General features: G+C 40.4%; 2 protein-coding genes across 2 annotated transcripts; one reads left to right on the top strand and one right to left on the bottom strand.

Annotated features, from left to right (window-relative positions):
• Positions 1–732: 732 nt before the first annotated feature.
• On the top strand, positions 733–4,663 carry nsrp1 (nuclear speckle splicing regulatory protein 1). The gene is made up of 7 exons (XM_023299131.3): positions 733–788; positions 1,651–1,741; positions 1,959–2,015; positions 2,125–2,253; positions 2,434–2,641; positions 2,908–3,010; positions 3,120–4,663. Exons 1-7 carry the CDS (start codon positions 769–771, stop codon positions 3,946–3,948), a joined length of 1,437 nt encoding a protein of 478 aa, XP_023154899.2. The 5' UTR covers positions 733–768; the 3' UTR covers positions 3,949–4,663.
• A 60-nt stretch (positions 4,664–4,723) lies between these two features.
• On the bottom strand, positions 4,724–9,824 carry LOC111588653 (calpain-1 catalytic subunit-like). Its single transcript, XM_035943302.2, has 22 exons — positions 9,670–9,824; positions 9,322–9,582; positions 9,103–9,190; positions 8,875–8,990; positions 8,655–8,788; positions 8,368–8,560; positions 8,211–8,285; positions 8,028–8,113; positions 7,808–7,879; positions 7,354–7,511; positions 7,069–7,226; positions 6,901–6,912; positions 6,574–6,776; positions 6,391–6,475; positions 6,218–6,298; positions 6,067–6,124; positions 5,916–5,971; positions 5,742–5,810; positions 5,569–5,647; positions 5,334–5,447; positions 5,178–5,230; positions 4,724–4,909 (listed from the first exon to the last, which is right to left on the bottom strand). Exons 2-22 carry the CDS (start codon positions 9,559–9,561, stop codon positions 4,883–4,885), a joined length of 2,157 nt encoding a protein of 718 aa, XP_035799195.2. The 5' UTR covers positions 9,562–9,582; positions 9,670–9,824; the 3' UTR covers positions 4,724–4,882.
• Positions 9,825–12,092: the final 2,268 nt, after the last annotated feature.

Here is a 12,092-nt window from a genome sequence, read left to right as displayed (position 1 = left end):
CAGTATTGTGTGTAATGATTTGTTTGTCATTTTGCTTGCAATTTGCAGTTGAGATTTGACATTTGTTGCATATAGAAGGTCTCTGTTTTAAAAATCACCACAAGTAACTGATGTTGAAAGGTCAATCATTCATACTCCAATGAAGGTCAGTGGAGATGGAAAATCAGATTCACTTTCATCTTTATAAGCATTAACTATTACTACATTTTCACTATTGCATTTTGTGCTACCACATCAGACATCCGAACAGCAGCAAGCGGACAGGACCCGGGGAAACTTTTCTGCATATTTCAACATAAAAGTTCAGTTTGCAGAGTGGACCTGAGCTTTTCAATATTTCTCTCATTTTCAAGTCACAGAGTTACAACTTGGAGCAATGTCACCATCTACTGGTGAACATAATACACGCAGTTTCTCTGGAAATGCAGTGTTTTAACGACCGGTTTAGGTCTCTGTGTTAATCTGCTTGTTATATGACGGTATAGCTATTTTCTAACAGCTCAATTATCGCATAAATCGACGGTAAACAGTCTATGACGGTAAATCACATTTTGGCCATTAGAGTCTGGTGCTCTGATCTATTGAATGTCCGTACATTCGCTACAGGTCGAAACTTCATATTTAGTGACCATAAAAAAATATAATGCCAAAAAATAAATACTTATATTTTTCAGACCGCAAAATGTGACACATTAGAGCTTGTGTGTATAAATTTACCAAAACGTTGGTGTCGAATCTGCTGCTCTCGTTCACAGTCAGCAGAGCAAGATGGCGGTCCCTACAAAACAGTAAGTTTGAGACACGCTAACGTGATTATGACTGTGTAATTAACAAGGAACTACAGCTGTACCTGTTTACTGGGTTGAAGTTGTAGTGATGCAAACAACCTAATTCAGTGTAACAGCCTCAGTGCGGTTTATCGGTAAAAACGGAGGTGTCCCCATTTCAGCCTGTACGGCAGCTAGCTAGCTAGTTAGCTAACGACATGCAAACGTCGCCTTTTTACTCAAATCAGCTACTGCTTAGTAATAGAAGGTCGGATTTGTTTACGTGATACTTGGAAACTTCACCTTTTCTTCACATCTGCCGCATATTTAACACGATTTTCTACAGTTTATCCGTTGCATGTTGCCATGGAGAGGCAGTAAACTTTTGTAGCCATCATAAGTCATGGAAACATGCAGTTATTCTGGTATATTTCTCACTGGGTTTAAGCTTGTTTTGTTTCTCGTGTTTGTACATTAAAAATTGCATTACGAGAAGTGAACGAAAGTGTAGAGAGTCACCTATCTACTGATCAAATTAATTATAGAACTGTAGCATCCCACCCTGATGAGGATTAAGAGGTGTATAGATGATAGATGACGTAGAGGTGTATAGATGATGGATGACGTTGCATACTCTCTGACAACAACTGTGCTGTCTATTTCTAAGATAGACTGGTATGAATACCGGTATATAAAAGGCTTGTGAATGTTCTGCCTGCTGGATACATACGCTGTTGATTCAAATGGCTGATTTGGTTTAGATGTTAGATCCAAAGCCTTTAACTTGAGATGACACTTTCCTTGGTGAATTTTGACTTGTGAAAGCTTTTCATGCGAAATACAGGATAGAGTTTAAGAAACCCTGTGTCTTAACTGTCCTCAGGTACGGGCTGATCTTGCCACAGAAGAAGGGAGCATCAAAAACTGCGGCCTTGCAGAAACCGTCAGTGTTTGGGGATGACTCAGATGATGAGGTGGGTAAACTTTTGGAATTGTTGCCAAAAGGGGAATACATTAGGCTGTTTATTCATCAGCAATCATTGCATTTGATGTTAATATTTTTAGTATTATGTAAACTCAACAGATTTCTGTAAAAGGGAAAAAACAGCTTAAATGCCAGTCATTATCTGACATTTGAAAAGACTTCTGTCCAAATATTCTGAACATGTTTTTGTATGTTTTGTTTCTCAGACCTCGGTTGGGGAAAGTCTGCAGAGAGAAGCTATCAAAAAGAAGATGATGAAGCAGGTAAGAGAATATATTTAATGTTGAGAATTATTTCACAACACAGCTTGTTCCTCTGTGATTTACATTTCTCTGGTCCTTAATCTTTGTTTGGCTCTCTTTCCGTTTAAAGACACGTTTGGAAATGCAGAAGGCCCTGGAACAGGACAGCACCGTATATGACTATGATGCTGTGTACGATGATATCCAAAAACAGAGACTTGAAGGCAACAAAAAGATTCTGGGAGGAGCTGACAAAAGGGTAATTAAGCACTTGTATGGCTGGATTTGGAAACTAACACAGCTCTAATGTTAGAAAGAGCCTGTGTTGGTGTTAAGCTGATGTTCTGACATCCTTCTGGTGTAAAAGCAATATATGAGCCACAACTGTCTTATGAACAATAACTTCATTTCTTCTATTGTCTGTGTCTCTTTGTTGCAGCCTAAATATATACACCAGTTAATGAAAGCAGTCGAGGACCGAAAGAAAGAACAAGAACGAAGAGAAGAGAGGAAGATTCAGAAGGAGAGGGAGGCAGAGGGAGAGCAGTTTGCTGATAAAGAAGCTTACGTTACCTCCGCCTATAGACAAAAACTGCAGGAGCAGAAAGAGGAGGAGGAGCGAGAGAAGAGACAGGCAGCGATGGAAGGTTAGAGCAATACATCTGTTTTTCAGCTGCAGATAAGGTTGTGTTCAAAGTAATGTATCAAACATCAGTTAAACAATGTGTGGCGACAGTGTTAAAATGGCCTCATAGTCTTTCAGTTATTTTAAACATAACTCGATTCCTTTAAACCCATCAATATATATTATCCTCTCAAAGAATATGTTCTTCCTTAGGGCACTATGTTGTGGGAAAATAAACAGTTGTATGTGAGATTAAATAAATGTTTGAATTGTTTTTGTTTTGAGTAGCTGCTCTGGACGTGAAGAAACAGAGAGACTTGAGTGGCTTCTACCGGCACCTGCTGAATCAGACTGTAGGAGAGGAAGCAATACCAGATCACTCAGCAAACAGGTAAGTTGTTGCTCCTCATTACTTTCACATTGATAATCACAACAAGGCAGCACATATTTTTCAAAACTGTTCTGAGTCCTTAATTGTAGCTTTGTTCCTTCTTCCACAGAACTGAAACCTCAGTGGTTTCAAAAGACACAGAAAGGACTTCACCTCTTCCCTCACCTACGTCCCACGACAACATCCCAAGTTCGTGTAGCGACAGTGAGGAGGGACATGAGCAGAAGTCTGGGTTTAGTAAGCCTGGCGGCGCCTCGACACATTCAAAACGCCAATACAGACAGAGGTCGCCTTCATCGGGGAGCGGAGAAGATAAGGAGAAGGAAAGAGAGAGGGAGAGAGACAGACATAAGAAGAGCCACAGAGACCAAGAAAGAGACAGAGGAAGGGACAGAGATCGAGAAAGAGACAGAAACCGAGACAGGGGAAGGGAAAGGGATGATAGACATTCAGAAAGAAGAAGTGACAGGGATAGAAGGAAAGACAGAGATAGAGACAGAGGCAGAGAAGATGACAGAGGTAGAGGCAGGGGGGATTCAGAGAGGGAAGAAAGATATGGGAGGAGGGAGAGGAGCCCCAAAGACAGAGAACGGGATAAGAATGGGGAAAGAGAGAAGAGGAAGTATCCAGATGAAGACAAGCGGAAGGACAGACATCTGGAAGAAGAGAGGGAACGAAGGAAGGAGCAAGAGAAGGAGAAGGCAGTGAGGAGGGAAGAAAAAGATCCAGAAAAGAAGGAAGCAGTCGGTGAACACACAGAGGAAAAAGAATATAAACAGAAAAAGGAAGGTGAGGAGAAAGAGGAAACGGAGGAGAAGGCGAGCAAGTTTGCAAAGCGCAGCACGGATAACACTGTTAGTTCGGCCAGAGAGAGGTACATGGCCAGACAGATGGCACGCTCGGCATGTAAGAGCTACATCGAGAGGGAGGAGGACTGAGAGCTGTGCAGCGTATGATGAAAACACCTCAAAATTGCACTCAACCTTTATCTCAATTTAGAGGATAAGATTATTATCATGATTTTATATTTTGTTTTCTAAAAAATCCCTCAAAGAGACAGTTTCTTTTACCATACTTTCCAACATGCTTGCCTTAGAGAAAATTGTGCATTTGTTGTGGATTATTTTACACATTTGGTGCACCAGTTGACAGCACTAGAACAGTTTGGATTAATATATCATTAACTACAATGTTCATCTTCATTATAATGAAAGAGCATGTCCTCCTCTGCAGCAGTGTGGCTGATTGATTTCTGGACAAAAGTAGATGAATAAACTTACAAAACTTGTTATACTTACAGTTAATTGTTGATTTAAGACTTTTCATTGTAGAACAATAAACGTTTAGAGCATTGCCAACCTTGTCCTGTAGCCACTGACTGACAGCAGAGAGTGCTCATGCTCCTTTTGTGTGGATTTTTGATTTATTGTACAGAAATAAGAATCCTGGCCTGTAAATATGAGAGTTTTGCCAGAGAGCCCCTTGTATCATCACACAGGAATGACCATAAATGCGTAATTTTATCTTATTGCTTAGTTGAGAAGAAGGATGAGTGTGGAATGACTTGTGAACTAGTGATGTTGTGTTTATTCACCTTTTGTATCTGTCTGATGTAGTCAATGGAGAGTTAATAAAAATGATTTCTGGTCCACAGTTATTCGTTTTTGGTTGCATGTTAAAAATGTGTGCAAGAATGACAATATCAGAAGGTAATTTAGCAGGTTAACAATGTTTATTGCACAGATGCTTTGATCACAGAAACGTGCTACTGCTTTGTAGGGTTTATGAAGGTAGACAATTCCAGTAAAAGCAATGTTAGATTGCTGGAATCTTCTCTTGCGAGTCTCCTGGGCTCTTCTTGTTACATTTGGTTTAGTTGTATATGGCGATGTTGGACCACTGAAATAAAAGGTAGATTTTAGTTACTAGCATCTGTTGTTTTAGTGGTAATATTTTTGCAAAGAAAGCTACACAGTACAACACTCTAAAGTAAGTATTAATTTCAGATAGAATAGAGCACAAGTGGCTACAATAGCTGTCACATAATAGTATCTTTACCATAACAATATTGCTGCTCTGGAGTAGGTACATAGTGTGAATATATCCATCATGTTATTTTAGTGAGTTGAATGTATTCAGAACAAAATAAAGATGGAAATAAACTTGCCTCAGTCCATCTCATGTGGATCATGCCATCAGATGAGTTGTTCTTGAAGGTGTCTGAAAACAAAATACAAATCACATTTAGTTTTACGCTATGAGCAAGTAAGAGCCTCGTGCGATTTTTGACAGCGATGCCATCGGTGGCTTCTATGTCACTCACTTGACATTTTCTCCAGGCGGAACATGAGAGAAATGAAGCTCTCCAAGGAGGTGGTTGAGAAGTCTGAGAAGCGGAACATCATCAGCTTGATCATGAACATATCCACTTCTATTCCTGGTATGGACAGAAGGAGAAAGTTCTGGGGTTATAATTCTGAATATGAAGCAAGTTCAACTTTTGCTGAGGCAGTTCTTTCACTATATTTAAGTTCAAATGTGAAGATAAACCGTGGTACCTGAACCCTGAATTGCCCTCTGGAGCTCAGCTTCAGTAAGAGATCCGTTGCCATTCGAATCATATTGATTGAAGGTTTTCTGTAACAAAGATTAACATACATTTAGCAACTAAGACCTTTAGTTGCAGATCAGAGTTAAACTAAGCCAATAATGCCTGTACTTGCTGCATGACCTTGAATTCGTGGATCTTCTTCCAGAGAACTGAGAACTCCGTGAAGGACATCCTCATCCGTTGGTCGAGCTGTGCACGTTAAGGACAACTCAACAAAAACACCAAAAACCATTGACATGATCATTTCTGTTGATGCGCAAGATATCAAGAACACATTTCAGTATGTTAGGATACATCCACTGCAGCGATCATGCTCCTGCAGCTCTCCAAACTGAAGCCATACCGAGTCCCTGTGGTACACATGGGAAAAAAACGTCTGTTTTATCACTTTGAGTCAGCAAATAAATTAAGGTTTCGAAGGCATGCATGATGTACATTAACTCACCATGAGGGAAGCGATCATTCAGGAGCTTCCGGAGCTGTCTGGCACTCAGATTATCATACTGATAAAAGACAGAGAACCAAAACTGTGATCAACGGAGGATGATTCAGACACAGATAAAGGTTTGAAGAAAAAGCAGAGAAAAATATCCCACCTGGTCAGCATAGCGTTTGAATATGGCACGGCTGGGGTCATAATCCTTCTTCTCATCCTCCTCTTTGGCCTTGTCAGGGATCTTGAGTGGAAGACGAAGTAAATGAACATCTGTCTGAGGCTCTGAATATGACAAAGTTAAACCTCTATCCTCTACAATCTTTTATGTCATACCTCAGGAAGAATACGGTCATCCTCTTCATTGTCACTGTCGTGGTCGTGGTTGTGCTCATCTTCATCCTCGTCTCCATGGTGGGGACTGGAAGCGCAGCAGAAAGCGTGAGTCAGACATTCGAACGTGCACGCCTTTTCTGGAATAAAACTCTTCACTAGTGAAATATTAAAGTAAGTGTTTACGTTATCTTAGCGTCAGACTTGGTGAAGACGCTGAGAACGAATTCTCCAGGGGTGTAGGCCTTCATGGTGGAGGGGATGATCACGTACTCTCCAGGCTCCAGACTGTGGAGCTCAATCAGTTCCCTCTCAGAGCTGTATTGCTGGGATCTCTTAATAGGCCTGTTCCTCCTAAAGAAAGATGATCCGAGACGTCCAGCTGGGGTCTGTAAGGATTGTGTAACTTGTTTAATATAATGAAAATGTTTTCCAAGTATCAGCATGCATTATTCAAGGAATTTGAATGTGGAATTTTGTGAAAGTTGGATATTGGTTCTGATGTGTGCTTACCCCTGGTGGAATCTGTTGAATGAGAAACAGGAAAAGTCAGAAATCTCAGAAGTAAGCTAAGACAGTGACTATAGCAGGATTTTTTATTTTTTTTTTATCATAATAAACATTGTTACTTATTTTTCTTTCTAACATGCATTTTGTTTCAGAAAAATGCATAATGCATACCCTGTAGAGGGTGAGCCCAACTGGGAAGTATCTGATCTTTTTGCGATATTCCTGCTGAGGTTTCTGCATCAGAGAAAGCAAGATGTTTTTGTCTGCTTTCTCCTGGTTGTCGATAATGGACACCTCAATTCGATACTGGGGGTTTGATGAAAAGGTGGCTGCAGGTGGTGAAAGACATAAACAATGAGACAGTGTGCTGGTTTCTGTGCTTGCACACATCATAAACAAAGGCACAACATTTTTCTTGAAATGACTGTTGAAAGTAAAAGAATGAACTTGGCTCACAGTTGTTCACGTTGCCACCTGCAGATCTTCCTGCTACCCACTTTCCGTCGTAAATCATGCACTGCCACTGGACATCGAGGTCACCGTCGAGGAAGTTGGGATTCTCACAGCTGATGGACGCCATAGAGAAATAGTAACAGAAGTCCTCCAACTTCATCCTGGCAGAAACAGATGCAGAGGGGGAAAAAACAGAAAATGTTTTCTTGTGTTTATTCATTATCAGGCCTCGCAGTTTGAAGTTTAAAGGCACCGCTGGAAATTTTTGACCACCTGCACTGCTTTTATCACAGGGAGCAACATGCACACACTTGGTGTAATCACTGCTTCACTGTTTGAGAGAGGGTGACCCAACAAACCTAGCAATTTGCAAATTTGCACCTAGCAAGCAGTGCAGATTCCAAAAAGCTGTCTCTGTTTACACAAATGCACGGTACTTTTAGTTTAACTCATTTACCAGAACTCTCCATCCTCACGGTCGGCACACTTTTCGCGATCTTCTGGCCTCACTCTGTCCCACAAATCTGACCTGAGCACAAGATGGAAATGAATTCAGTCCAACACAGTGAAATGGAACAGACATGTTCTTGGTTGTTTTCTTCAATGGTAAAAGTCATTCTTCAGTTCTTTTGCAGAGTAAATCAGTCTTTCATTGTATGTAAGAATTATTTAAGTACTTGTCGCTCCATTCTCCTTGCCACTCCTGCTTTCCCCAGGGGTTCATGAGTCGCACCAGTCTCACTGTGGAGCCGTAGCACTTCACCTGAAGAGGAAATTTAAAAAATTAAAAAATCAAGAACTTCTGCAAAGTCGAAGCTAACAAAATCTTGCTGCAGTGATGTTTTTGTGACACACTTTACCTCAGTGACTCCTGTGACAGAGTAGGCGTGTGAATCCACCAATCCAGTGTGTCCGATAGTGTTGGCATTGGAACCCTGAAACAGGCAGAACAGCTTAATTTAGCTGATTTTCAAAGAAATAATAATAAAAAAAATCTTCTAGGAAAGTGGTTCTTACTCCTTTCGGGGGAGTCCCGCAGCAAACCATCGACTTGCACCCGGTGGCTCTGCTCAGCTGAAGCCACAGCTCGTCATCATGACCATAAGTGTGTTCACGCCTCAGGCTGTAAGTCATGTTCACACCTCCAGTGAAATCCTTGCAGGCCTCTGATGGCAACCCGGAACTCATGTCAGCGTAGGTGCCGCACACTCTGAGGGAGACAGATAAAAAAAAAATGTAATCATGATTCTGGTGTCACAACTTCTATACACATTTATCTGAAGGCGTGTGGGATGGTTATGTACTTTGCGTATGCTTTCTCCATCAGAGGAACCCAGAACTCGTTTCCACCTTTGCAGTGCACGGACAGCAGCTGCTTGTTGTAAGTTGGCAGGTAGTCATCAATGACAACGTCCACCCACTTGCCGAACCTCCAGAACTGAAACAGAGAGGACAAGTAAGAATTGATGGCGATGCATTGTGCAGATGTGAAATTTTATCACAATTCTGTTGTTAATTCCTCACCCTGAAGTGAAAGATTCCTGCATAGTCACTGAAGGACTGGTCCAAAGGCACGACTTGGGCCATCAGGCGTTTTTGGAAAGTCAGTGAGGAAATTGCAGCCAGAAACCAGCAGTTACCTGGAAAATAAGGAATACTTTTCTAAAGCACGACAGCAAAGTTCACATTTTCAGCTAAGTAAGTTGTTCAGTTTTGGTTGTCTTCTGCTCTAAGCCAAAAATCCTTGCTTACCCACACTGCCTTGACCAAAGTCAAACCTTGAAGCTCCCTTCGTGCAGAAAGTGGGCTCATCACTGATGTTTTGTGCTTTCAGGATTTCCTGGACAAGATGATAAAGAAAATAAATCTACTGCAGACAAGCATGTAAAAAGCATGCGTGTGCCTACACAGTACATATACAAAAATCTATTGACATGCATTTTACATGAGGAAGAAAAAACTGTATTTTACTGATGGTCGAAGCCACTCCACGTCATCCTCCTGCCAGCTGGTCAAACTAGGCAGGTCACCGAGAGAATGGTTGTTTGGTGGGAAGGCGCTGTCTACAAACAGTTGTCTCCTGCGGCGGTAGTTGTCTTTCAGCTGCGCATAGTCCTGGTTCTTGAACTTGGCAGGGTTGGAGGAGCTTCCCTCACTGCCATCCTGGTAGCGCAGGTTGATGATAGAGGTGCAACTTCCAGATTCAGACATGTTGACCCGTGGCTTCAGACCCTGGGACACAACAAGAAATATAAACTGAGAATTCTGAGTCAAATTTGAAATATGAAAGCCATGTCAGAGATGAATGGAGATAATTACCCGTGAGGTGGCAACAACCAACAGCTGCTCCTTCGCAAGAGAAGAAACTTGGAATTGCCAAGTCTGATCTGTGCAGCTGAGAGACCCTCTCTTATAGTGACACTGGCTTATGTAAGTGTGTTGTCAGATCCCCTCAGGGATGAAGTAAACCTGTAATGAGAGGGAGTTGAGGGGCCTACGGTGGACAAGAAAACCGGTTTTCCTATTGAATTTATGACAGAAATGACACCTGGCATCCATTTTGTCTGCCATCATGTTAAACCTCCAAAAATTCCACTAAGTCTTTATTTTGCTAAAAGGCAAACAAAAGCACTTGTTGACTCCCAGACAATGGCCAGAGGTGAAATTTGCATACATTCCAAAATTTCTCTGTTTTTTCTGTGCACTTGAACTTGTGTTCTTATTGCAAACACTATGGCACTGTAGAAAATAGATTTGGATTTAATGGCAACATGTTTTTTCTACTGCATTAACTTGTGTTTTTTTTATGTTTCATGATGTTTAAGACAAAAAAATGTCTCTGAAATAGCTGCTAAACTGACAAGTTAAGTCTATCTTTGATTTGAAAAAAAAATGTAATGGACACAAGAAATACCTGTAAGCAGTTATTTTCTGCAGAATCACCTTTAATGTTGATCACTGGAGGCTTTAATTATCATAGCTCATGAACATTTTATTTTGAAATTCCACCTCAACCAATGTTTAATTTTGATTTTCTGAGGTTTTCTTTGCCTTATTTGGGATACAGAAAGAATGACATGCAGCAACGAATCAAATCAGGCCTGTGGTTGGACACACCCCAAATAATTTAACATATAATAATTCGCTCACCTGTTTGGAGCAAAGTCATAATGACACAAAAGGCGAAGATGGAGCAAACTCATGTTTGGCTGAATTCTGCCAGGGAAGTCTTTAGATAGTAACAATGAAAAAGTGAGATTCGCAAACAAATTAAGGGTAGTATTTATGATGATTTTTTTAATGGCTGATCTCTGGTTGTGGCTTACAGAGTGATCTAATTGAGCCTAAGCATTGTACTTGGCATGTTCCTGCCATGTCACTCAGTCAGCTCTGAATCTTGTAAAACAGTTGGAACAAGTTGCTGCTCAGCTGGATTAGTTCTCTAAATACTGACTTTACTTGACTTGAAGAATTTGGGGAATTCATGTATGTTCTATAATGTGTTGGTAGGATTATTGAAACATGCCCCTGGCAAGATTTGTTCCTGGGAACTGTCACGCACATGTAGAAGAAAGACAAATTACATGTCATCTGCACAGGACTGGGTTTGATGACTGAATAAAACAGGTTTATGGGTTAGACACAAAAATGGGAAAATCTAAAGCAAAGAAAACATAAAGCAAACAGCCCTGTGAAATATCTGGAAAAGAAAAGAAACCAGACAAACAACAAAAAAGCTCCTTTAAAATCCTCACTTCTCCCACTCCACAACATTTCAGTGGGACACATTATACTTTCTATTCCACTGCATTTATTTATTTATTTTTCAATTACTTTTAAGATGAACATTTTACACAATAGCTCACATAATGATAATTTACAATGCACATTGTTAAAGGTTAAATCAGTGGTTAAGCTTCTTTTTCAGATTTATGTTTGCAAATCTGTCAAACAGTGGTGTTTCCCTTTAAACTAAATATTCAGATGATTTATTATCTCACCAAAAACCAAACATTTGAGGAAAAAATCTGAAACTGAATAAGATCTATGTATCAGAACTTTATTTTTTCAAGCTCTGAGATTTATCTGCTGTCCCTGTTTTATAAAACTGTATATAAAATAGTTCAAACTGGCTGCACCTGCAGCAGCTACAACAGTAAACGCTGCTACTTTTACCTACTGATGTCACATATATAGTAATATCTGATGCATTAAAGGGACCAAATCAACATTTTTACTAAGATGTTTAATTAAGTAGGATTGTTCTTGCAGGACTTACTTAAAATGGAGTGTTTACACATTTTTGCACTTGAACGTAAGTTTTGGAATTCTTTTTCCACATTTAACGATGCACCTGCAAACTGGAGACGCAGTTGTTAAGGGTTTCAACAACTTTCTAAAACACAAGCTGTGTGTTGAATCACCATCTATGGCCAGAGCATTAGCAGTTCGATTTTTAAAAAAGTGTTAGAAGGGGCTAGAGTAGAGTAAGGGGTTGGACGTTCCATTACATAATTTTCTTCGCTGGATCAGTTTCGGCAGGATTTTGAGAATTAAACGCACAAAGCCCAGTTCTCACGGGGATTGGCCAGAAGCAATTTTCCTTGGCACAGAGTTGGGGGAGTGAACATATAAGTACCACTGTCACTATGTAAGTGCATACTGGATGCAAGAATAATGCATGTTCTGTATGCATGTTCTGACATACAATAAATCTCTTTGTGTTCCGTACTGTTTCTTCA

The sequence above is a fragment of the Amphiprion ocellaris genome, chromosome 14 (assembly GCF_022539595.1).
Source record: "Amphiprion ocellaris isolate individual 3 ecotype Okinawa chromosome 14, ASM2253959v1, whole genome shotgun sequence".
NCBI lineage: Eukaryota > Metazoa > Chordata > Actinopteri > Pomacentridae > Amphiprion > Amphiprion ocellaris.
The sequence above is the reverse complement of the archived record's forward strand: the minus strand, read 5'-3'. Positions and strand labels throughout refer to the sequence as shown.